Source organism: Melanotaenia boesemani, chromosome 16, assembly GCF_017639745.1.
Source record: "Melanotaenia boesemani isolate fMelBoe1 chromosome 16, fMelBoe1.pri, whole genome shotgun sequence".
NCBI lineage: Eukaryota > Metazoa > Chordata > Actinopteri > Atheriniformes > Melanotaeniidae > Melanotaenia > Melanotaenia boesemani.
The window spans coordinates 2,597,728-2,625,414 of record NC_055697.1 but is presented as its reverse complement, the minus strand read 5'-3'; the positions used below and the strand labels follow the sequence as shown (position 1 = coordinate 2,625,414).

General features: G+C 40.3%; 1 protein-coding gene and 1 long non-coding RNA gene across 2 annotated transcripts in view; both read right to left on the bottom strand.

Annotated features, from left to right (window-relative positions):
• Positions 1 to 381: 381 nt before the first annotated feature.
• On the bottom strand, positions 382 to 5,303 carry LOC121655208. The gene is made up of 3 exons (XR_006013098.1): positions 5,170 to 5,303; positions 3,877 to 3,883; positions 382 to 393 (listed from the first exon to the last, which is right to left on the bottom strand). It is a non-coding gene; the product is annotated as an uncharacterized LOC121655208 (long non-coding RNA).
• A 6,912-nt stretch (positions 5,304 to 12,215) lies between these two features.
• slc18a2 (solute carrier family 18 member 2) overlaps positions 12,216 to 27,687 on the bottom strand; it is a 54,168-nt gene continuing 38,696 nt past the window's right edge. Inside the window, exons 12-16 of the mRNA XM_042011199.1 lie at positions 27,330 to 27,381; positions 26,648 to 26,711; positions 26,456 to 26,575; positions 24,983 to 25,116; positions 12,216 to 13,275 (exon numbers count right to left, since the gene is read on the bottom strand). Coding sequence (XP_041867133.1) covers positions 13,168 to 13,275; positions 24,983 to 25,116; positions 26,456 to 26,575; positions 26,648 to 26,711; positions 27,330 to 27,381 — 478 coding nt within the window. The 3' untranslated portion in view covers positions 12,216 to 13,167. The remainder of the gene's footprint in view (positions 13,276 to 24,982; positions 25,117 to 26,455; positions 26,576 to 26,647; positions 26,712 to 27,329; positions 27,382 to 27,687) is intronic.

Below are 27,687 nucleotides of genomic sequence, written 5' to 3'. Positions count from 1 at the left end.
CTGCTGGGGGACGTCCCATGATGCACTGGGCTCCTCTCTGCTGGGGGACGTCCCATGATGCACTGGGCTCCTCTCTGCTGGGGGACGTCCCATGATGCACTGGGCTCCTCTCTGCTGGGGGACGTCCCATGATGCACTGGGCTCCTCTCTGCTGGGGGATGTCCCATGATGCACTGGGCTCCTCTCTGCTGGGGGACGTCCCATGATGTACTGGGCTTCTCTCTGCTCTCTTTACTTTCCATGTAGAAACATCTGACGTTGTTGTTCATTCGTGTTTCTCTTCTTTCTCAGCAGGAATCTCTGGATTAGAGTTCTGCTGCTGGTTCACCCTCTTTCCTGTCCTCTCCATGCCCAACCGCTCCAAGAAGATGGTTTTTCTTCCTGGTTGTGGTTCTGATGGAGGTTTTTCTCTCCACTGTCTCCTGGTGCAGCTCAGGATCAAAGCGAAGATCTGGTCCAATCTGTTGGTTTCCTTAGCTAGATCATATTTTTATGATCTGGTTTATATGAAAACTATTATAAACTGGACTAATGTGGATCATAACAAAACTGATATATTTATCTGATGTCTTTTTTTTTTTTAAACAAAAATCATTTGATCCTCTCCAGTGAAAAATTGTCTCCAAGGCGACATTGCGTCATTAGAGCTGAACTGCATGGATGAGCTAATTTCTCTCTTCCCTTAGTAACAACGATGTAGACAAAAAAGATCATACTTCTTTTCACACCATGAAATAATTATGTTGTCCTTGATTAGTTTAATATTTCTTTGTTAGAAATAATAATAGTAAAATGTTAAACATTGCAGGCGCAAGACTTCTGGTTGTTGGTTCAGAGGAAAAGGAGGTATTGTGTGAGCATCTGCAAAGTAATTGAAGGCCAATGTTTAGATGGACAGGCTGATTACAGCGTGTCTGCTCCCACATTTCCCGATCATGGAGACTCATTGTGCTGTCTTCCAGCACACAGCACAGACAATCAACGTATGTCTGCCACCATACTGGAAAGAAGGCATGTTAATGTTCACCATGAGCTGTCATCAAACCATATGTAGACAAACACCAAAATACTTGTAAGTGCTTAATGTTTTAAAAGCACCAAAAGTTAATGGTGCTGAAAATTTAAATGTCACTGTTTTTACTTTCTGTGTTGTCATTTTTACAGAGAGAAGCAGCTTTTTTGAGTAAACCACATTTAATAGAAGATTCTGTGTTCTTGCAAGTATGAAGGAAAAATAGATGAAAAGGAAAAATATAGATACATACAAGTACAGTGTATTATTTATATTTTCTGCACCACTTCATGAATATAGCACCACAGATGAACCAGCTACTAATGGATGGGACCCACCAGGGGGCAAATCCATGCAACTACTGTCCAGTAATCTGCCTCTGTACAACATGAAAGCTCCTAACAGGTTTCAAAGCACCGAAGAAGACCATGCACACAGACCGCACTGCAAAAAATCATCAGAAAAAGGCCTAACTTAAGATTCAAATTATAATCCAGTGAAATAATCAGCCAGTGCAGGAAGACAATTACTCTTGGTAAGATTTTCTGAAATATGACAAATATCTGGGCTGTAAACAAGTGAGAAACACTCATTTCAAGTCCTTTTATTAAGTAAAGAACAAAAACCAAACCGACCTCATAACCAGCCTGTCAACAAGATGATTCTTGTTATTTGAGGACATTTTACCAGGTCAAATCATCTTATTGCAGATTATTTCACCTGATTATCGTCTGGATCTTCGCCGTTTTCATTAACGTGGCTCATTTTTCCAGAGAGTGTGAATTAGTTTTACAAGTTTTATAGCTAAAATTGGGTGTGAAAAATACAATATGATCTCAAACATAGTCCCTGTGTGATGATTTAACTTGATATGCATGTAAAATAACCAATTATAGGATTTAGTAATTAAGTTATAAATTAAAAACATAATTAATGATCTTCCAGATTCTGCTCTTGCTGAGTTTATCTCTCTCTAAACAAGATCAAAAAGTTTTTTGCTGTAAGATTTGGTTAAATAAATAATTTTTTTTGCAATCAATGAGTGAATTCCAGAGAAACATTGGGAATAACAGCAGAGGAGTGAAAAACCAGCCAACCAGGCAGAACAGAACCGTAAATCAGATGTATGAATCTCTGCACATGGATACTGAAAGCTTGGAACTCTGAAACAGTTGGTTTAACTTAGCATGAAGACGGAAAGAATATTCCAGTAAATGAACAAAAAATACTTTAATAATCCCAGAGGGAAATTGTGGAAGGAAATTTTGCGGTGTTGCATGCTGGGACAGGGGTGTCATCTTAAGGGAAATTTTGAGGCAAGCTTGGATTTTGTTGAAATCTGGTCAAATTTAAAGAGGAAGTGATGAAGAGAGAAAAGGATATAATATAATATGGATCTTCACACGTAGGAAGGATGACCGCCATGCATACTGTTCGCTGTGTAATGTGGACGTACGCAGCAAAGATAAAGGTACCATCGATCGACATGCTAGCACAGACAAGCCCAAGAGCAACAATCAAAGCACGGTACCTCATCACTATTTCTTTTTTTCGTGAAGCCACGTCTCCCCAGGATGACCAAATATGTGCTGCAGAACTTTGTGAAGTTTGTCAGACCATCCAGCATCAGGAGCGTGGACTGTGGCTCTACTGCGACTCATCAATAGCCAAAGGGGAAACCTGCGGAAAAACTGAAGCTACAGCTTTGCATAAAAATGTCCTAGCACCCTTCTCCATCCAGGGGCATGTGGACTACATAACACAAAATAAACTGCATTATTCGCTGGTGACTGATGCGGCAAACAAAGGTGCAACCAAGTGTTTCTACATAGTGTTAAGATATTTTGGCTTTGAGAGGGGCATGCAGCATGCTCTGCTTGATTTTTACACTGACAGTAACGAGACATCAGAAGCTATAACAAATTAGCTGCTGGCAAAACTCGAGACATTTGGTTTGTATTTGCAAAAAATATTAGCATGCACAGCAGACAACACCAGAATTAACTATGCAAAACACAACAGTGTTTATCAGAAGCTGAAACTAGCTCAAAATGACGTGCTTGTTGGAAACTGTTTAGCACACATTTGGCACAATGCCACAAGATATGCAGCGGCTACTTGGATCTGGGCTTTGAAAATGTTGTGTTAAAGGTATATAGCCATTTTAGCATCTCAGCCCATAGAGCACAGCTGAAGGAGTTTTGGTAGTTTGTGGAGGTGGATGAGTGCACATCATAACTAGGTGGTTGTCTCTGCTGACGTCCACCAAATGCTGAAGAGTTGGAAGCCCCTGATCGGCTCTTTTCAGAGCCTGGGTGACCAAGAATGTCCTAAGAGTTTGTGGCAGTGCTTTGCAGAGGACAGCACTGAAGTGTCTCAGATGTCCTTCCTCTTCCTCAGTCACGTTCTCAGGCTGCATTCAAGCACTTCAGGCCAAATCATTCAGCATAACTGTAGTGTTGTTGAGTAATAACACTATTCAACGTCAAACAAGGTTTCTTTAATTAGACACTCCACACTCGTACTGGTCACATCCACCATCTTACTCTCTTCTTCTACAGTCTCAGCTCTCACTACATCCCCTAGTGGTATGGAGTAACAACATTGGGATTACTAGACACAACATCTCCTCTCTCTTTAAAAGAATACACTTTCTTAAGTGGTATTAGCAGAACAGTAAGAACCAATGATTTAACTTGTAAACTTAACAGTTTTGTAAGTGCAGCATTCAAGGAGCAATCTAGCAACCAGAACACATCATTGTAAGGATTAGCAGATAATGTCAACTAAGAAGAATCAGGAAAAATATGTAGCTTTACCACCAAATATAACAAAATTAAGTCTCCTGTATCAGTAGCCCTAACACATAACCTTAAGTAAATCAAAGTTTGCTAACAGTCCTGGAAAATGACTGTGTACACCATCATTTAACACAGTGTTTCCTGGGACCCCCTGCCCTGCATGTCTTAGACATGGTCCTACTCCAACAAATCTGATTCAAATTAATGAACTTCCTCATCCAGTTCTTTGTAGCCTGTTAACGAGCCATTCATTGAATTCAGGTGTTAAAGTAGGGTTACATCTAAAACATGCCGGGCAGGGGGTCCCGAGGACCTGGATTGGGAAACACTGATTTAACACATTCAAATTTATGGAATAACATAATCCTTGTGCCAACTGGGCTTGTATCTGGCATGTGGCAGTTTCTTGGAAGCAGATGTAGTGTCACTGGTGTGTGAAAACCTGTTGATGTTTAAGTTCTGTTCAGTCATTGTAGGGAAGTGGGAAAGATGCGAAGCATTCCACATCTTTCCATCACTAAGCAAGAAGGAATGTTTGCCTTTGGGTTTCCTCACAGTTTCAGGAGGTGTGAACCTAGGGTGTGCTTTAGCCACATGACGTGGTTTTCTTATTCTCACCCTCTCTCCTGGCCAAAAAAGCGGCTTCCGTGCGCCTTGTTTTGCGTCGGTTTAGGATTTCATGTTCCGCTGTCGTTTATGAACCATGCGGCGTGCAAAGTCATATCGAGCAGACTCAGCTGGAGGCAAGGGAAGAATGTACAGTTCGGTACGCATTTTCCTACCATAGAAGAGTTCATGAGGAGAAGTAGAAGTTGCATGGGGTGTTGCATGGTAGACGTGAAGGCAATCCATAACAGTCTCTTTCCATGGCAGATGAGATGCAGGGATGGTTTCCTGAAATGATATTTGTCCTCACTGAGCACCAGTCTAATTTCTCTGAGCCTCTGGAGGACAGCACTGAGGTTTTGGTCATGCTCTGAAGTAGTCCAGGTAATTTTGGACACCTGGGAGGCCCTTGAGAATTCCTGCCATCATTTTCTGGAAGGCAGAAGGGGAAGAAGCTAGTCCATATGGAACCCTACAGAATCCGAATAGGCCTTCGTGTGTGATAAAGGCTGTAAAGTCTCTGCTATCCTCATGGTGGGGCAAATGCATGGTAGTATGCATTAGCCAGATCAGTTGAGGAGAACATTTTTACACCTTGTAGGTTTGTAAAGATTTCCTCCATATGTGGCAAGGGGCAAGGATCTGCATAACTGTGATAATTGATGCTATACTTCTGTAATATTTGACCCAAAGGGAGCAGATGCAAGTTGAACAGAAGAGGTCCAAGGACTGACCCCTGGGGGACTCCACAAGTCATGGCCACTCACTCAGATTCATAGCTGCCAATCGTAACTAAATAACTCCGGCCATCTAAACAGGATCAGTGAAGGACCGCTCCAGAAAATCCAACGTAGTTTTTCAGCTTGTGCAAGAGGATTCTGTGATCTACAGTGTCAAACGCAGCACTGAGATCCGGCAGAACCAGGACTGATACTTGACCAGAACCAGTATTCAACCTAATGTCATTTAACACTTTGACCAGAGCTGTTTCAGGGCTGTGATGAGGTCGGAAACCGGACTGAAATTTATCAAGATTTCCACTTTCATTTAAAAAGTCATTAAGCTGGTGAAATACAACTTTCTCAATAATCTTGGAAATAAAAGAGAGGTTAGAGACGGTCTATAGTTGTTCATTATAGAGGCATCTAGAGTCCTTTTCTTTAGGAGTGGCTTAATAGCAGCTATCTTTAGTGACTTGGGAAAAATGCCTGATGCCAGTGAGCTGTTAACTATCAGTAGGAGATCACTTTCTACTGAGGTAAAAACTGTTTTTAAAAAGTCGGATGGTATCATGTCCAGAGTGCGTGTTGTTGATTTCAAATGCCAAACTGTTTCTTGCAGGACTTTTAAATCAACCATTTTAAATTGCGACATGACAGCAGAATTATTTCTGGGTTTTAGACACAGACTAGTTTTCTTGTTTGACTGTGTGGAATTAATATTTTGTCTAATTGTTTTAATTTTTTGGCTAAAAAAGTTGGTAAATTGGTTGCATTTCTCAGTGGAAAGGAGCTCTGGGTTTATCTGTTTAGGAGGATTAGTAAGTTTTTCAATCATAGCAAACAGAGTGTGAGAATTGTTGACATTCCTGTTAATCATTCCAGATAAATGCAGCTCTCTGGCCTTGCACAGCTCATTGTTATAGTTACGCAGGCTTTGTTTGTAAAGCTCATAGTGAATTTGAAGTTTATTTTTCCACCATTTCCGATCAGTTTTTCTGCATTCTCTTTTTAGGCTGCTAACCACAGTGGTGTTTCTCCATGGTGTTTTCTGTTTGCTCAAGTTGCTCTTGATTCTTATCGGTGCAACAGCATCCATTATATTCAAGACTTTTAGATTGAAATGATCCAGGAGTCCATCAACTGACTCTGCTCTGGTTGTTGGTAACATAGCTACGGCCTCCACAAACTTAGCACTTGTTCTTTCATTAATGTACCTCTTCCTAACCGAGGAGCAGGTTGGTTGGACATTCTGAGTGATCAGTAAATCAAACAAAATACAAAAATGGTCAGACAAGGCCAAGTCAGTGACCACAACAGAAGAAATATCAACACACTTTGAAATAACCAGGTCCAGAATGTGACCTCGAATGTGGGTCGGTTCTTTTACATGTTGCCACAAACCAAACATCTAATATGGAAGAAAATTCCTTGACATTACCATCCGTCATGTTATCTATGTGAATGTTAAAATCCCCAGTTATGATGAAATGGTTAAAATCAGTAGAGACAACTGACAATAATTCAGAAAATTCATCAATAAAATTTACACAGTGTCCTGGACGTCTGTAGATGATTAGAAATAGGATTTTAGGAATGCCCCTTAAAATAAAACCAAGATATTCAAAAGAAGTAAAATCAGCAAATGAAATTTCTTTACACTGGAATGAATCTTTAAATAAGGCAGCTTCTCCTCCCCCTTTCCTCCCGGTTCCACATTTATTCATAAAACTAAAATGAGGGGGTGCTGTTTCATTAAGAACTGTAGCACCTGTGTCTTCTGTTAACCATGTTTCTGTCAGAAAAAGAAAATCTAAACTGTGAGAAATGATGAAGTCATTAACTAACAATGACTTGTTGGACAGAGATCTAACATTAAGTACAGCAGCTTTATGAAGTTTACACTGGTCTCTGTTGTATTCTGAGTTATACAAGGTACAGTTAACAGATCAGATCCATTCACCCCACAAGTTGACCATGTTCCTAATTTTACTAACATGGAATCCTATAGCAAGGACCCTGATCATCATGGCATGTTATCTTTGTTGTGAATTCTGCTGCTGCTCCCTGAACCTCCTCCTTCCTCCCATGCCCTGCTCTGCCAGGACAGATGATCTAAGAGGAGGGGGAGCCCTGTATTTCTTGGTAAATGGTGGTCTCTGGGGTCTGGTCCGGGATAGAAACATCCTTTGAGGACTTTGGGTGATGTGGAGAAGAGGGTCTAGTGAGGGGGGAAAGCTGGGGTTGATCGCCTCTCTGCTGCTTGATGTGTCCTTCGCTCTTATCGGTATACTCATGTTTTGGGTTTGCCATCCCAACAGCATGACACAAGTGTGCAGCAAATAATCTGCATCCAGTTAGATTTGGATGCACACCATCAGGTCTGAGTTGCTCCTTACAGTTCTACAATGGGTGAAACCCAGGGTGAAGCATTGATCCTTTCAATGACATTTGCCTTTTCTAAGTGGGCTAATTCTGCGGATACAGAAACTTTCACAGCAAATGGCAGACGTCCTAGTTTCTAGCGAACAGGTTTGACTAAAGGGTCCATTGTCCCTTTATGCACAAAGGCACGTGCAAAGCCGATCTCAGGAGCAGCTGGGATGCAAGGTGGAGGTGATGAGTCTGTGGTCATCACAGGTGCAGGAGGAACCTCATGTGGAGAAAGAACATTTTTGCCTTCAATGCAAATGTTTAAGGCTTCCATCAGGCCTCGTCCAGGTAAAGATGTACCCTTTTTTACGACAAAGAAAGTAGCTGAGGTGGTTACAGTATCTCTAGTCACTGTGGCACGTAAACAGCCTGTTACAGAAATTTTCTTCCTTGTGTATATTAATAACTGAAGTTCTGGAGGGCACAGTAGTGCATCGCTGAAGAAATTTGAGTAGATGTGATGAGGCAAGATAGATACTGCAGAGTCTGTATCTATGATCAGTTCAATGTCTTTAGCAGGGCAAGCAGGCGTACTGATTTTAATCCCACATTGTAGTTTCTTAGGTGCATGCAAAGAATCTGTAAGATATAGCTCAGTAAGGTCAGGTGATGTACTTCACGGACCGTTCAGGACTTGGATGAATGGCAAACACGAGCAAAGTTTCCAACTTTGTGGCATGATTTACATGTAACCTTAGCAGCAGGACATTTGTAAAAGTTAGCAAGATGTTTTTTTGAGCCACACCTAAAGCAGTTCTGGGCAGGCTTGGAAGCAGCTGGAGAGCTACACTGACTAGTATTTCATTTGTGCTTGTTTTTAGCAGGGTGTAGATGAGGCTGCACAGCTTGGACTGGAGCACTGTCATCTGCAGCTATTGCTTTAGCTTGTTGAGCTGCTGATTCCATTTGAATTGCAAGTGTAATAGCTTTATCTAGCGTCAGATTTGGTTCGAGCAAAAGTCTCTCTTATGCTAGAGCTAGTGACATGTTCGATTAGCTGATCAAGGATCATTTAATCTGTTTTATCTTCGAATCCACATTTGGAAGCAAGGTTGCGTAACGCGGCTACATACTATACAACAGTCTCGTGTCATGCCTGTCTTCACTTCCTGAAAGTGCGTCGTTCCACAGCCAAGTTAACTCTGGGTGAAAAGTGCTTCTCTAGAGCAGTAACAGCTGAAGTAAAAGTGTCCCCCATATCTGCTAAAAAGTAGAAAATCCGTTGTCCCTCAGTTCCTAAGCAGTGGAATAAGGTTGCTCTCTTACGGGCGTCAGGCCAGGCATTTCCAGATACATTAATAACAAGCAAATAGTTGTTGAACACACGCATCCACATGTCGAAGGGCAGTGCTGGTTTCCAGGACACGGTAAAAACACTGTAGATGTACGTTTGCAGCCATGTTCAGTCAGTAGCAAAATTCCGTTAAAAAGAAGGAAAAATGGAGATTCTCTCATCGCCAAATTGTTGTGTTGTTGAGAAATAACACTACTCAACGCTGAACAAAGTTTCTTTAATGAGACACTCCACACTCTGTGTCACATCCACCATCTTACTCTTTTCTTCTATAGTTTCAGTTCTCACTACACCCCCTAGTGGTATGGAGTAACAAACAGCACTGGAATTACTAGACACAGGTTTAAAGTGTTTAAAGTGATGACTGAACTTAAAGGGAAACTTGAGAGTAGTCTAAAGGACAATTTATTATAATTTTTATTATTTTTTTGGCTTTGCTGTGAACAGCAGATTTCAACAGGTAACTCCTGATTTGATAAATAAATGTGAGGCTGATTTCATCAATTCTATGAAAAAGCAAAGACATCTGTGACGGAAAGGTATGACTTCTCTGTGAACAGCATTTACAGCAAAATATCAAAGCTCAGCCTCACAGCTGCGATGGACTGGATGGATGGACTCTATGAGGAATATGGCATGGTGGAAGCTATTCTCTGCTCCCCAGAAATGGAAGGTTGCCACAGTGAGGAACGGTATCTGAAGCTATTTTCCAAAGAAGACGTCCCACCTGGTGAACCCAAGGAAAGTCAGGGCCTACATCTTCTCCCTGCAGCAGTGCATACAGAACGCAGCTTTTCAAAGATGACCTCAGCATGGAGAAATGAGAGAAATCATCTCCGTGTGGAAAGTGTCGAGGCAGAGCTGCAAATCTGTCATCTTCACGTTGGAGTGCACAGACGTGTACAGGAAATTACTCTCAAATAAAACTAATGGAAGCAGCCAAGAAAGGCCAAAAATATAAAAAGTAGACCTTCACATCTTTGGTGAGTCATACTATGTAATAAGGTTCATGCCATGCTATGCATTGCCATGCCATCTTCTGCCGCTTATCTGTCCCTACCCCTTCCTGTCCCAGTCCCCACACTTTCTTGTCCCCATCTCACCCTTTCTCGTCCCTGTCCCCACCCTACTCCCATGTGCTGTCTTTTAGTCCAACCTTCCATCCTTCTGCCTGACACTCTCCTTATTTCTGCATCCTTCCTCCCCATCTCTTACCTTTTTCCATCTTCCTTTTCTCCTTCTCTTCCTTTGTCTTTTCTTCTGTTTTTTTTCTTTCTTTCCTCTTCTGCCTCTGTACCTCTCCCTTTCATCTCAACCTCACTCATTTCTTTTTCTACCATTTATTTATTTATTTATACCTCTTTTTCTCTTTACACCGGTTCCATATACTGGTCCCTAGTAGATCCGAGATGGCACCCCAATTTCCTTTACCAGCTACAATCCACATGTAGTCGTTTTGACTTGTTGTAATTGGATAGAATTAGCGATATTAGAGGAAATGTTCATTTTTACACCATTATTCTCACTTTAATTTAAAAACAGCTTAAAATAAGCACATTCTACTTTTTCAGGGATCTGTACCAAAACAAAAACCTGTTTTTTAGTCTGTAAAATATTATTTGAAGGTCAGGTAAACACTTTAGCATATTAAATACATATTATCATTGTCATTGGGATGAAAAATGTGATTTTTTTAACACTGTATAAAAAATACAAATGCATGGAAATCAATGTTGCTGCCAACCATTGACCTATCCCTAGACCTAATCATTTTAATAAGCAAATACTTATTTAAATGTATTATATAAGAAATATTTGAATTTTCTTGTTTTTTCCCATAAAAACTGTTTTGTAGTTTGAGTTTTGTAACCATATTTGCCTTTTAAAGGGTTAAAAACAGCAAATTATAATTATTATTTGATATGTACATTTCAGGCTGCATTTGTTTCATAAGAGTGACTTTTAAAGTGGAAAAAATATTATTAGAGGTGGAACTTAACTAAACATTTATCTAATTGATTAGCTTTATAATTAGTTAATCTTGATTAATCAGTTTAAATCCTGTAACAATATTTGCCCCAAAAAGCAACATTTTTTAATTTAAATGGATTTTAGTGGATGACTGAATTAAATGATAGACATAGAAATTAATATTGCAAACTCAAGCTCTAGTAATGTCTGGAAAAATGCATTTTATCCACCCATCCATCCATCTTCTGCTGCTTATCCGGGGTCGGGTCGCAGGGGCAGCTGCTTAAGCAGGAAACCCAGACTTCCCTCTCCCCAGCCACATTCACCAGTTCGTCTGGGGGAGATCCAAAGGAGTTCCCAGCCAAGACATGTAGTCCTTCCGGCGTGTCCTAGGTCTTTCTCAGAGCCTCCTCCCGGTGGGACATGCCTGGAACACCTCACCAGTGAGGTGTCCAGGAGGCATCCTAACCAGATGCGCAAGCCACTTCATCTGGCTCCTCTCGGTGTGGATGAGCAGCGAATCTACTCTGAGCCCCTCCCAGATCACCGAGCTTCTCACCCTATCTCTAAGGGAGAGCCTGGTCACTCATTTCGGCCGCTTGTATTTGCAGTGTCATTCTTTTGGTCACTATCCACAGTTAGTGACCATAGATGACGGTGGGAAAGTAGATCGACTGGTAAAAACGTCTCTTGATTTGTCGCTAGTCACTTCCTTGAAATAGAGTCACTAGATGGATTAGCAACACTGATTTAGCAGAGCTCTGTCTCAATTTAATCAGTATACTGGAACTTGTGCGTTGACAAACATTCTGTGTTATTTGGAATTCAAACTACGATTTACTTTTTAAAATTTTATTTAATTTTTTGTAATTAATTGCAATCAATTCGCTCAAGTCCCACCCATAATAATATACAATATTTTTACTCAGTTTTTGACAGGTTACATTTTTGTCCTTAGGATCAAAAGTGTGAGTTTAAGAGGTTAAAGGTTTTTTTGAACTATTAATAAATACAGCCACAGTTTTATCTTATTTCAACAAAGAGAAATTTCACTCAGTTTGTTGCAGTAAACCAGGATGCACATTAATATTACTGTGCTAATGATCACCATGTGGAATGTGGTTATTAGGACCATGATGTGCCAGATCTGTCATAAACAATGTGCAGCTATAAACTGGCATATATATATATATATATATATATACATCATGGAGACTAAATGCTATGTTTCTGCTTTTTGTGTAACAAAAGACATGAAAGAGATATTTTGACTATTTGATTGACGAACGAGTCGTTTTGCCCATTAAAGCCCAGTAAGAAGGAAAATCTACATACAGGAATACATGACAGCAATAACTGCATCTTCTCAGAGACACAAATTAAATTGTTTATATTTTAATTCAAGTTAAATTTCAGTGTATACTGACACAAATTCACTTCATGGACACATTTCAAACCATCTGGGCAGTCTTGACTTCTGAGGGAATGAAGAACAGAAGTGTTTAACACAGAGGAAGATATATGAGCTGTGATGAACCATTTACATTTACATTACCCTGTTATGATAGAGAAGACATAAAACAAACGTAATGCACTTTGAGAATGTATAAATAGTTATATCCACACTTATAGTCTTACAGAATTGGCTGAGAAGCCTGCAGAGAGTCAACGTAATTGTGACAGACTGTGTATAATTGTCTGCAGCAGAGTTTGATATATTTTCTAGAAACAGGATGCTGGCTTTCTTTATTTGTTTATGAACATCAGCATCCATGAGAGGTGTTAAATAATCTTTCTTGGTGGTGCTATCAAAATAAAAAACAAAAGTCAGAACATGTAAAAGCATCAATGCAATTAGATGGATTAATCTTCCTGGATTTAAAAAAAGAAAAATTGCACACAGTGAGCCATTATTTCACCAACCCAAACACTAAATTCTGCTAATAATACTCTGGACAGAAGTGAAGGAACAGCAGGTAGAAGTTAAACATGAACAGAGACAGATGAGTGTTCAGGATCCAGCAGGTAAACATACTCGCTGTTCAGCACCTTGCTGCTTTTAAAAAGTGCTTTTGACACATCTCGCTATAGAATAAGGCTGTTGGCTATAAATATCTCTCGATGCATTTGGAACCACAAATCAAGAACAACTGGTTTTTTCCAGAACAACTGCAAAGAGAACACTGAACAGTGACAACTGAACGCTGAACATTCACATGGAAATATCTTGGCTTTTATTTCATTGATTTTTTTTCTTGTGTTCTTTCTCTCTCTTTTTTTGTACAACAAAATAGATCCTCTGAAGAGTTAACCTGCATGGGTGGTGTCCAGTTAATCATATTCGTCATAGTCTGGATCTATGTTTTCACCCTGGTAATACGTCCCCTGTGTAGAATAGGACCTGGTCTTCATTGAGCAGTTGGTGTCCATCAAGATTGCCTGTTCAGACAGAGACAGACAGATTTTACTTGTTTAATATTGAAACATTTTTCCTCATTTCTTTAAATGAGATGTACAAAAAGCAACATATTTGGTCTTTCATATTAAACCTGCATATGTTATATACAGCAGAATGTTAATGATACCCTTACCCTGTCAGATGATCACTTTAACACTGGTTATTACATCAAACACACAGAAACACTGAGTTTTTAATATGGACCTGTTACAACTGACTCATGTCCAACATGCTCTCTAAACTGGGTTGATCTCATATAGATCACAGTAGCTCTGGTGGAAAACTCATGAAATGACCCAGAAAAAAAGATAAAAATACAGATAGTGGGAAATAGAAGAGGAGATGAACTGAGGGGTAAAAAACAGAACTCAATGGGTTCAAAGAGGAAGGAATGCTGAGGGAGACAAATCTTTGGACTCAATAAAAGCCATAAGGATTTTACAGTTGTAAATTAATGTTTGAAAATAATTTCATTTTGTAAATCAAGTTTTGCTACCAGAAAAAGATCTGCATGGTTGTAAAAAACATGAAAAACTGCCTGCAAAACTGAAGTTGAAATGACGATTTTTGGATGACTGCATAATGACTCAAACTGTCCAATCAGAAGGCAGGCGGCTAACAGCTGAGGGGAACAATGGGGAGCCTCCTCTGATCAGAGATTCCAGATGACGTGTTTACATGGACGCTGGGTAAAGTGATCGATTGTATTTCCATGATGGATAGAATTAATACATTCGTAATGCTTCTAACATGTGCAATGTGGACCGATTCAGAAACAGATTTTCTCAGAAACAACTTGTTGTTTTGAGCCTTTTGTATCAATCACTCACTAATCCTGAACTATTTTACAGTTTCCAACAAAAACATTGTATCCGCCAGTCCAATTCTACCGGTTTTCCCTGAAACACCTCACATCACCGAACCCCCATGTGGTTAAAGCATGTGCAGAAACAACAACCACCAGAGAAACCTTTAGAATGATTTTTTTTTACTCTGTTGATCTGATCATGAAAAGTTTAAATCACCCTTCTGAATCAGATATAAAGGCCGATCAGATTAGCTGAGGTGTTAATGGGATGCATTTTTATTCTGGTTGGATGATCGATGGGATGGAAAGTGCTTATGTAATTCTAAATGGATCAGGTTATCAAACCAGACTAAAAAAAAACTAAAGTATGTGAAAAAATAAATAAATAAAAGTAATTCTGACAGAAAAAGTTAGATTGTAGCTTAAAGAGTTGCTTATAAGGCCCTCTTATGCATCCTTGATGTACATAAATAGGTACGTCCGCTTTAAACATCAGTGTCCTCATACCGTTTCAGACATTAGCAAACACGGTCATGGAGACAAAAATATCAACATTTTTTAAACTCGGACCAGGGAGGTGGAGATGAAACCACCTGAGTACTCCTGCTCCCGCGTAATGCTGAGAACGTTATGTCCATCAAGGAAACGTCATGTCCATCAAGGAAACGTCATGTCCATCACGGGAGCATCATGTCCATCACAGGAACGTCATGTCCATCACGGGAACGTCATGTCCATCACGGGAACGTCATGTCCATCACGGGAACGTCATGTTCATCATGGAAACTTCATGTCCATCACGGGAACATCATGTCCATCACTGGAATGTCATGTCAATCACTGGAACGTCACGTCCATCATGAAAACTTCATATCCATCACAGGAACGTCATGTCCATCACGGCAACGTCACGTTCATCATGGAAACTTCATGTCCATCACAGGAACGTCATGTCCATCAAGGGAACGTCACGTTCATCATGGAAACTTCATGTCCATCACTGGAATGTCATGGCAATCACTGGAACGTCATGTCCATCACGGGAACGTCACGTCCATCATGGAAACTTCATGTCCATCACAGGAACGTCATGTCCATCACGGAAACGTCACATCCATCATAGAAACTTCATGTCCATCAAAGGAACGTCATATCCATAATGGAAACTTCATGTCCATCACAGGAACGTCATGTCCATCATGGAAACTTCATGTCCATCACAGGAATGTCATGTCCATCACAGAAATGTTATGTCCATCAAGGGAACGTCATATCCATCACGGGAACATCATGTTCATCACGGACACGTCATGTCCGTCACGGGAACGTCATGTCCATCACGGGAACATCATGTTCATCATGGACACGTCATGTCCGTCACGGGAACGTCATGTCCATCACGGGAACATCATGTTCATCACGGGAATGTCATGTCCCTCACGGAAACGTCATGTCCATCACAGGAACGTCATGTCCGTCACGGGTACTTCATGTCCATCACGGGAACGTCATGTCCATCATGGGAACGTCATGTCCATCGCAGGAATGTCATGTCCATCACAGGAACGTCAGGTCCATCAAAGAAACTTCATCTTCATCACGTGAACGTCATGTCCATCACGGGAACGTCATGTCAATCCCAGGAACGTCATGTCCATCACGGGTACGTCATGTCCATCACGGGAACGTAATATCCATCACTGGAATGTCATGGCAATCACTGGAACGTCATGTCCATCACGGGAACGTCATGTCCATCACGGGAACGTCACGTCCATCAAGGAAACATCATGTACATCACAGGAATGTTATGTTCTTCACAGTAACTTCATGTCCATCATGGGACGTCATATCCATCAGAACTACATCATGTCCATCATGGGGACGTCATGTCCATCACTGGTATGTCATGCCCATCACAGGAACCTTATGTCCATCACAGAAACTTCATGTCCATCATTGGAACGTCATGTCCATCACGGGAATGTCATGTCCATCACTGGAACGTCATGTCAATCATGGGTATGTCATGTCCATCACAGGAACATCACGTCCATCACAGGAACATCACCTCCATCATGGAAATTTCATGTCCATCACGGGAACGTTATGTCCATCACGGGTACGTCATATCCATCACAGGAACATCACATCCATCACAGGAACATCACATCCATCACAGGAACGTTATGTTCATTATGGGAAATTCATGTTCATCCAGGCTCAGCACTGCTCTGTTTGCTGCATTATCCATAAAGTAGGTTTGGTCCAGCAGGACCCACCAAATATTTCATGCAGTAAAATAAGGTATGTTGTGGAAACAGAAACACATCCACAAACACACACTCCATATGGAGTTGCTAACTAAAACGTCCAACATCAACATTTAACCATCAAGAATAACAAGCTGCCATTAGCCTTTAACCTGAACTAATCAAAAGTCCATCACTGGCACAGGTTACAGCTGTTACTGAGTTGGACAAGGACAGATGTGGATTCATGTGGACAGATGTGGACCTGTGTACAAACGAAGCATCCGACATATCCGACATTCACCTGTCAGCTTAACACAAACATTATATTTACTAATTTTTTGTCTCTGATACCAAGAAAGTCTGTATAGGACCTACTTTACATCTGAGGTTGGAATAACCAGTAACTTTATGTTTCTGCTAATAGGAGATATACGGCAACAAACCACAGCAGCAAGAGAATGAAGTACCGGGGTCATAATTACAGCAAATACTGCCGGAGTCATTATTACAGCAAGTAGTACTGGGGTCGTCATTACAGCAGTAGTACCGGGGTCATCATTACATAAAGTACTACCAGGGTCATTATTACATCAAGTAGTTCCGGGGTCATTATTACAGGAAGTAGTACCGGGGTCATTATTACATCAAGTAGTACTGGGGTCATTTTTATAGCAAGTAGTACCGAGGTCATCATTACAGCAAGTAGTACTGGGGTCATTATTACAGGAAGTAGTACCGGGGTCATCATTACATCAAGTAGTACCGGGGTCATTATTACAGGAAGTAGTAGTGGGGTCATTATTACAGGAAGTAGTACCGGGGTCATTATTACAGGAAGTAGTACTGGGGTCATTATTACAGCAAGTAGTACCGGGGTCATCATCACATCAAGTAGTACCGGGATGATTATTACAGGAAGTAGTACTGGGGTCATTATTACAGGAAGTAGTACAGGGATCATTATTACAGCAAGTAGTACAGGGGTCATTATTACAGGAAGTAGTACCGGGGTCATTATTACAGCAAGTAGTACTGGGGTCGTTATTACAGGAAGTAGTACAGGGGTCATTATTACAGGAAGTAGTACCGGGGTCATTATTACAGCAAGTAGTACCGGGATTATTATTACAGGAAGTAGTACAGGGGTCATTATTACAGCAAGTAGTACAGGGGTCATTATTACAGGAAGTAGTACAGGGGTCATTATTACAGGAAGTAGTACCGGGGTCATTATTACAGCAGTAGTACCGGGGTCATCATTACATCAAGTAGTACTGGGGTCATTATTACATCGAGTAGTACCGGGGTCATTATTATAGGAAGTAGTTTGGGGTTGTCATTACAGCAGTAATTCCGGGGTCATCATTACATCAAGTAGTACCGGGGTCATTATTACAGCAAGTAGTACCGCGGTCATTATTACAGGAAGTTGTACAGGGGTCATTATTACAGCAAGTAGTACTGGGGTCATTATTACAGGAAGTAGTACAGGGGTCATTATTACAGGAAGTAGTACCGGGGTCATTATTACAGCAAGTAGTACTGGGGTCGTTATTACAGGAAGTAGTACATGGGTCATTATTACAACAAGTAGTACCGGGGTCATTATTACAGGAAGTAGTACCGGGATTATTATTACAGGAAATAGTACAGGGGTCATTTATTACAGGAAGTAGTACAGGGGTCATTATTACAGGAAGTAGTACAGGGGTCATTATTACAGGAAGTAGTACCGGGGTCATTATTACAGCAGTAGTACTGGGGTCATCATTACATCAAGTAGTACTGGGGTCATTATTACAGGAAGTAGTACCGGGGTCATTATTATAGGAAGTAGTTTGGGGTTGTCATTACAGCAGTAGTTCCGGGGTCATCATTACATCAAGTAGTACCGGGGTCATCATTAGAGCAAGTAGTACTGGGGTCATTATTACAGGAAGTTGTACCGGGGTCATTATTACATCAAGTAGTACCGGGGTCATTATTACATCATGTAGTTCTGGGGTCGTCATTACAGCAGTAGTATCGGGGTTATTATTACATCAAGTAGTACCGGGGTCATTGTTATAGGACGTAGTTCTGGGGTCGTCATTACAGCAGTAGTACCGGGGTCATCATTACATCAAGTAGTACCGGTGTCATTATTATAGCAAGTAGTACCGGGGTCATCATCACATCAAGTAGTACCGGGGTCATTATTAAAGGTAGTACTGGGGTCATTATTACAGGAAGTAGTATCGGGGTCATTATTACAGGAAGTAGTACAGGGGTTATTATTGCAGCATTAGTACAGGGGTCATTATTACAGGAAGTAGTACAGGGATCATTATTACAGGAAGTAGTACAGGGGTCATTATTACATCAAGTACTACCAGGGTCATTATTACATCAAGTAGTTCCGGGGTCATTATTACAGGAAGTAGTACCGGGGTCATTATTACATCAAGTAGTACTGGGGTCATTTTTATAGCAAGTAGTACCGAGGTCATCATTACAGCAAGTAGTACTGGGGTCATTATTACAGGAAGTAGTACCGGGGTCATCATTACATCAAGTAGTACCGGGGTCATTATTACAGGAAGTAGTACAGGGGTCATTATTACAGCAAGTAGTACAGGGGTCATTATTACAGGAAGTAGTACAGGGGTCATTATTACAGGAAGTAGTACCGGGGTCATTATTACAGCAGTAGTACCGGGGTCATCATTACATCAAGTAGTACTGGGGTCATTATTACATCAAGTAGTACCGGGGTCATTATTATAGGAAGTAGTTTGGGGTTGTCATTACAGCAGTAATTCCGGGGTCATCATTACATCAAGTAGTACCGGGGTCATTATTACAGCAAGTAGTACTGGGGTCATTATTACAGGAAGTTGTACAGGGGTCATTATTACAGCAAGTAGTACTGGGGTCATTATTACAGGAAGTAGTACAGGGGTCATTATTACAGGAAGTAGTACCGGGGTCATTATTACAGCAAGTAGTACTGGGGTCATGATTACATCATGTAGTTCTGGGGTCGTCATTACAGCAGTAGTATCGGGGTTATTATTACATCAAGTAGTACCGGGGTCATTGTTATAGGACGTAGTTCTGGGGTCGTCATTAGAGCAGTAGTACCGGGGTCATCATTACATCAAGTAGTACCGGTGTCATTATTATAGCAAGTAGTACCGGGGTCATCATCACATCAAGTAGTACCGGGGTCATTATTAAAGGTAGTACTGGGGTCATTATTACAGGAAGTAGTATCGGGGTCATTATTACAGGAAGTAGTACAGGGGTCATTATTGCAGCATTAGTACAGGGGTCATTATTACAGGAAGTAGTACAGGGATCATTATTACAGGAAGTAGTACAGGGGTCATTATTACATCAAGTAGTACTGGGCTCATTATTACAGCAAGTAGTACAGGGGTCATTATTACAGGAAGTAGTACAGGGGTCATTATTACAGGAAGTAGTACCAGGGTCATTATTACAGGAAGTAGTACTGGGGTCATTATTACAGCAAGTAGTACCGGGGTCATTATTACAGGAAGTAGTACCGGGATTATTATTACAGGAAGTAGTACAGGGGTCATTATTACAGGAAGTAGTACAGGGGTCATTATTACAGGAAGTAGTACAGGGGTCATTATTAAAGCAAGTAGTACTGGGGTCATTATTACATGAAGTAGTACAGGGGTCATTATTACAGCAAGTAGTACAGGGGTCATTATTACAGGAAGTAGTACTGGGGTCATTATTACAGGAAGTAGTACCGGGATCATTATTACAGGAAGTAGTAGTGGGGTCATTATTACAGGAAGTAGTACCAGGGTCATTATTACAGGAAGTAGTACTGGGGTCATTATTACAGGAAGTAGTACCGGGATTATTATTACAGGAAGTAGTACAGGGGTCATTATTACAGGAAGTAGTACAGGGGTCATTATTGCAGCATTAGTACAGGGGTCATTATTACAGGAAGTAGTACAGGGATCATTATTACAGGAAGTAGTACAGGGGTCATTATTACATCAAGTAGTACTGGGCTCATTATTACAGCAAGTAGTACAGGGGTCATTATTACAGGAAGTAGTACAGGGGTCATTATTACAGGAAGTAGTACCAGGGTCATTATTACAGGAAGTAGTACTGGGGTCATTATTACAGCAAGTAGTACCGGGGTCATTATTACAGGAAGTAGTACCGGGATTATTATTACAGGAAGTAGTACAGGGGTCATTATTACAGGAAGTAGTACAGGGGTCATTATTACAGGAAGTAGTACAGGGGTCATTATTAAAGCAAGTAGTACTGGGGTCATTATTACATGAAGTAGTACAGGGGTCATTATTACAGCAAGTAGTACAGGGGTCATTATTACAGGAAGTAGTACTGGGGTCATTATTACAGGAAGTAGTACCGGGATCATTATTACAGGAAGTAGTAGTGGGGTCATTATTACAGGAAGTAGTACCAGGGTCATTATTACAGGAAGTAGTACTGGGGTCATTATTACAGGAAGTAGTACCGGGATTATTATTACAGGAAGTAGTACAGGGGTCATTATTACAGGAAGTAGTACAGGGGTCATTATTACAGGAAGTAGTACCGGAGTCATTATTAAAGGAAGTAGTACCGGGGTCATTATTACAGGAAGTAGTAGTGGGGTCATTATTACAGGAAGTAGTACAGGGGTCATTATTACAGGAAGTAGTACCAGGGTCATTATTACAGGAAGTAGTACTGGGGTCATTATTACAGCAAGTAGTACCGGGGTCATTATTACAGGAAGTAGTACCGGGATTATTATTACAGGAAGTAGTACAGGGGTCATTATTACAGGAAGTAGTACAGGGGTCATTATTACAGGAAGTAGTACAGGGGTCATTATTAAAGCAAGTAGTACTGGGGTCATTATTACATGAAGTAGTACAGGGGTCATTATTACAGCAAGTAGTACAGGGGTCATTATTACAGCACGTAGTACTGGGGTCATTATTACAGGAAGTAGTACAGGGGTCATTATTACAGAAAGTAGTACCGGGGTCATTATTACAGCAAGTAGTACTTGGGTCATTATTAAAGGAAGTAGAACTGGGGTCATTATTACCGAAAGTAGTACTGGGGTCATTATTACAGGAAGTAGTACCAGGGTCATTATTACAGGAAGTAGTACTGGGGTCATTATTACAGCAAGTAGTACCGGGGTCATTATTACAGGAAGTAGTACCGGGGTCATTATTACAGGAAGTAGTACCGGGGTCATTATTACAGGAAGTAGTAGTGGGGTCATTATTACAGGAAGTAGTACAGGGGTCATTATTACAGGAAGTAGTACCAGGGTCATTATTACAAGAAGTAGTACTGGTGTCATTATTACAGCAAGTAGTACCGGGGTCATTATTACAGGAAGTAGTACCGGGATTATTATTACAGGAAGTAGTACAGGGGTCATTATTACAGGAAGTAGTACAGGGGTCATTATTACAGGAAGTAGTACAGGGGTCATTATTAAAGCAAGTAGTACTGGGGTCATTATTACATGAAGTAGTACAGGGGTCATTATTACAGCAAGTAGTACAGGGGTCATTATGACAGGAAGTAGTACTGGGGTCATTATTACAGGAAGTAGTACCGGGATCATTATTACAGGAAGTAGTAGTGGGGTCATTATTACAGGAAGTAGTACCAGGGTCATTATTACAGGAAGTAGTACTGGGGTCATTATTACAGGAAGTAGTACCGGGATTATTATTACAGGAAGTAGTACAGGGGTCATTATTACAGGAAGTAGTACAGGGGTCATTATTACAGGAAGTAGTACAGGGGTCATTATTACAGCAAGTAGTACAGGGGTCATTATTACAGGAAGTAGTACCGGGGTCATTATTACAGGAAGTAGTACCAGGGTCATTATTACAGGAAGTAGTACTGGGGTCATTATTACAGCAAGTAGTACCGGGGTCATTATTACAGGAAGTAGTACCGGGATTATTATTACAGGAAGTAGTACAGGGGTCATTATTACAGGAAGTAGTACAGGGGTCATTATTACAGGAAGTAGTACAGGGGTCATTATTAAAGCAAGTAGTACTGGGGTCATTATTACATGAAGTAGTACAGGGGTCATTATTACAGCAAGTAGTACAGGGGTCATTATTACAGCACGTAGTACTGGGGTCATTATTACAGGAAGTAGTACAGGGGTCATTATTACAGAAAGTAGTACCGGGGTCATTATTACAGCAAGTAGTACTTGGGTCATTATTAAAGGAAGTAGAACTGGGGTCATTATTACCGAAAGTAGTACTGGGGTCATTATTACAGGAAGTAGTACAGGGGTCATTATTACAGAAAGTAGTACCGGGGTCATTATTACAGCAAGTAGTACTGGGGTCATTATTAAAGGAAGTAGTACTGGGGTCATTATTACAGGAAGCAGTACCGGGGTCCTTATTACAGGACGTAGTACAGGGGTCATTATTACAGGAAGTAGTACAGGGGTCATTATTACAGGAATTAGTACAGGGGTCCTTATTAAAGCAAGTAGTACTGGGGTCATTATTACAGGAAGTAGTACAGGGGTCATTATTACAGCAAGTAGTACAGGGGTCATTATTACAGGAAGTAGTAGTGGGGTCATTATTACAGGAAGTAGTAGTGGGGTCATTATTACAGCAAGTAGTACCGGGGTCATCATTACAGGAAGTAGTACCGGGATTATTATTACAGGAAGTAGTACAGAGGTCATTATTACAGGAAGTAGTACAGGGGTCATTATTAGATGATGTAGTACAGGGGTCATTATTACAGAAAGTAGTACCGGGGTCATTATTACAGGAAGTAGTAGTGGGGTCATTATTACAGGAAGTAGTAGTGGGGTCATTATTACAGGAAGTAGTACCAGGGTCATTATTACAGGAAGTAGTACTGGGGTCATTATTACAGGAAGTAGTACAGGGGTCATTATTACAGGAAGTAGTACAGGGGTCATTATTACAGAAAGTAGTACCGGGGTCATTATTACAGCACGTAGTACTGGGGTCATTATTACAGAAAGTAGTACTGGGGTCATTATTACAGGAAGTAGTACTGGGGTCATTATTACAGAAAGTAGTACTGGGGTCATTATTACAGCAAGTAGTACTGGGGTCATTATTAAAGGAAGTAGTACAGGGGTCATTATTACAGAAAGTAGTACCGGGGTCATTATTACAGCAAGTAGTACTGGGGTCATTATTAAAGGAAGTAGTACAGGGGTCATTATTACAGAAAGTAGTACCGGGGTCATTATTACAGCAAGTAGTAGTGGGGTCATTATTAAAGGAAGTAGTACTGGGGTCATTATTACAGGAAGTAGTACTGGGGTCATTATTACAGGAAGTAGTACCGGGGTCATTATTAAAGGAAGTAGTACTGGGGTCATTATAACAGGAAGTAGTACTGGGGTCATTATTACAGGAAGTAGAACCGGGGTCATTATTAAAGGAAGTAGTACTGGGGTCATTATTACAGGAAGTAGTACCGGGGTCATTATTACAGGAAGTAGTACCGGGGTCATTATTAAAGGAAGTAGTACTGGGGTCATTATAACAGGAAGTAGTACTGGGGTCATTATTACAGGAAGTAGAACCGGGGTCATTATTAAAGGAAGTAGTACAGGGGTCATTATTACAGAAAGTAGTACCGGGGTCATTATTACAGCAAGTAGTAGTGGGGTCATTATTAAAGCAAGTAGTACTGGGGTCATTATTACAGGAAGTAGTACTGGGGTCATTATTACAGGAAGTAGTACCGGGGTCATTATTACAGCTACATAAAAAGATTAGTAAAAAATTTTAACTAGTGCTCATCATGTGGTGCTCAGATATAAATCTGCTGCTTGCTTCCAGCCATCTTACCTGTATCACACATTTATTAACCAGTCTGTTGCGGCTGCGAGTGTGGACTGAAAATATCACAACCTTGTTCCTCTTCCTCTCCGCTTCCGTTTGCATTGCTCTCGTTGATTAATCTTAAAAAATCTTGATCAGGCTACTTACCAAATGGCATTAGCCTTTAAGTGACAGCTGATAAGAACTAATGGTTTAGTCTGTGGGTGGATGCCAACACCAGGCAGGCTGATTAGCTGAACCGATGTAGAACATTGTGACTTTCTTTTCTTTTAAAAGCAGGTGTATCAGGCCACTTAAGGCCCAGTCCATCGGGAGTTGCCCTGAGTTTTACTGACCACACTTCTTCCTGGAAGGCGATTCCAGTCAAATAATGGTTGGACAGTTTTAAACCCAGTTTTAGTAGTTTCTGCATCTCCTTAGATATTTTATCTGCTTGATGCCAATGATCTGACCCTTCTGCAACAGACTAACATCTTTTGTACATGTTTTTTTTTAGGAAATGAGAAGCTGCTCATTGCATCAGTGAGGGTTAAATAACTTGTTGCAGCTGAAAGACAATCACCCTGTAGGAATGATCCAATAGGAAGCTTCTACCTATTTACTTTGATAAATCCTGGTGGCAACCTTTTCTTTGGCCAGGCAGTATATTTGATCAGCTTTCCTGCCCGAGCCTCCATGTTTATGTGTGCATATGGAAGATGTGGTTTATTGTCTTCACAAGTGTTATCAATCTTACAATTTTCTCTTCTTGTCCTGGTGGATTCCTGAGGAAGATGCAGAGAGGAGCAAAGAAAATATCCACGATTCCAATGATGGTCATCAACCACGGGAAGCCAATGCTCTCAGCTATGGATCCTCCAATGGATGGACCTGCAACAGGAAATGATAGATCAGGCTGTTGATATGGCTGAAGGCAGCATTTGGCATCATAGTTTAGCTCTGACAAGATAAATTATTAGTGGTAATTTTTTTTTTGTTTACTCCACTACATAAATACATGCTCAGCCCAAGCAGTCATCAGCTAATTGGTTTCTATAGACTTGAGTGAGTATGTCATGTGACCCTTTTGGAAGCAGAACTGTGCAGGACACATATACATGCAATGGACAGCGCACAGAAGCCAAGAGCAGTCATCTGTGCAATTTTTTACTTTTGATGCTGTTATCTCCAGATCACAAAGCTGGTTTTCACATGATAAATTACATTTTCTATTGCCATTAAAAATACCTGAGATAAAAAAAAAAACATATTGCAACTAATTATGACATGATAACAAGCTTTGTTTCCTCAAGATCACAAAATGATTGAAGTGGTCGCGAAAGTGAGCAGTTAGCATCTCATTTATGTCAATGACACTGGTCAGAATTAGTAAAAGTAAGTCTATAGATGTTATTCTCTTCACCCTGTTGGATCCGACTAATCACCCAGTTTAACCCTTTAAGGCCCGACCCATGAAGAAATGTTAAGAAAAGTCCAAATTTTTTTAATATGAGGTTTTTCTTTCGGCCCTTTAACAAAATGTAACAAAAAAATTTGTATTTTTTTGGGGGGATATCTACCATGTGATATATTAAAAATATTATAATGTGGTTTTCTGCTTCTGGGTATCTATTAGGGGACAGAAGACAAGTATCAGATTGTGTTCAACAGGATTTTGAGCAAAGTTTATACCATAAATTGAAGCAAAATGTCTCAGAAACTGTATGTAACAAATATGTCACGTCAGGCTCTTAGAGTGAAAATGCTACGATAAATGGTGTGGACCCACTTAGTTTGCACCTGGTCACAGCACAACACGGCACAACATCTTCTACATTGATAGTATTCTCTAGTTTCAGCCGTATCACTCCGCCTCCCCTCCACTGTAGCAATAGCACAATATGGTCCGAACATATGTTCACCACAAAACAAAAATGAATCTCATCTTACAATAGTAACACGCTGTCAGTAATGTTTTATCTACAGTAACAACGTTGTAACAGTGGAAAGAGTAATTAGTTTGATTACCCGTTACTGGAAAAAGTAAAGGTATTTATTTTAATGGCGTTACTCCCATCATTGATCTAAAGAGAGAAAGTCTTGCCAGTTAAATGTGAAAAACCACTGCAGGACTGTGTCTGAATACCTACCTGATCTGTTCATATTCACTTCCTACTTGAATGTTATGATCTGTAACTAAACAGGTTTTGTGTCTTTGGTTTCTGCTTACCTAAAGCAAATCCCATGCAGAAAGCTACATCAGCAATGGCATAAACACTGCCATAAACAGACACGTGTCGCAGGTCCACCAAATATCCCATTATAGGCATCATTGAGGAATCCACCATGCCTGCAACACACAGGTATCATTAATGGTAATACTGCACACACATAGCAGAAAACATTAGTTTACCAGACTTACCGATAGCAAAACCAACTCCAAAATTTGGAAGAATCAGGCCATAGATGTCGCTGGCAAATGGCACCTAAAGCAGACAAAGTATTTAGCCAATTTTAATGCTTTTATTTAATTTTACCATAAAGTTCACACATGGTGATAGAGGTCAGCTTACTGCTGGGACAGATGATACACACAGAGCTCCATATTATAGATCTACTCATACAGTATGCTTAAGGACTGATGAAGATAAACAAAGATGAAAATCTAATAATATAAAGCTAATGAGATGTACTTCACGTCAAATATCCTGCTTTGCATGACCACGGGGAAATGACTTGGACAATATGAATGTGTTTTGCACAAATATTTTTATATTGTCCTGCGTTTGTGTTTTACATAAAAGGTTTCAGAAAATCTTTAAAAAAACAAAAAAACATAGAAACTTGAGAAGCAAATTGTTTTCCTTAGCTTTTTCAAAGACATAGCCAAAGACAATGTTACATCCTCCCACAGTTTATATGAGTCACTGGAAGCACAGCATTGCCATGAAATGTGTGACCAAGATGAGTGTAAATAAACTTAAGACCAGATCTGTTAAACAGGAGAATTTCAGCTGTTTTAATGTTTAGTAACCTACAGCTGATCCACTTTTCCACAGATTAACATCTGAATCACACTAATGTTGCAGCTCTATCATACTTACACATATCACACTGAATCCAACAACCACCATCCCAATGAGAGCACAAAGCCATCTGGAAGAGAGAAAAGAAGTTAAAACACTTACATTCCAATCATCTTTAATCATCCCAGCATGAAGTTAAAGGAATTTGTCTGATGATTCAAGTCAATTATTCCTTTAAATCCTTACAGTTGGGATAATATTTGGATAGAAAATGATCAAATAAGGTGTGCAACAATATTATAAATATATCAGTGAGAATCATTGTTTAGGTCAGACATCCTGGATGAAGACGGTGAAGTGCTGAGCACCTTTATCTAACATATCAGCAGTGATGCTCCTGGATTCACTGACATAGCTGCATAATTACTTTCATGAA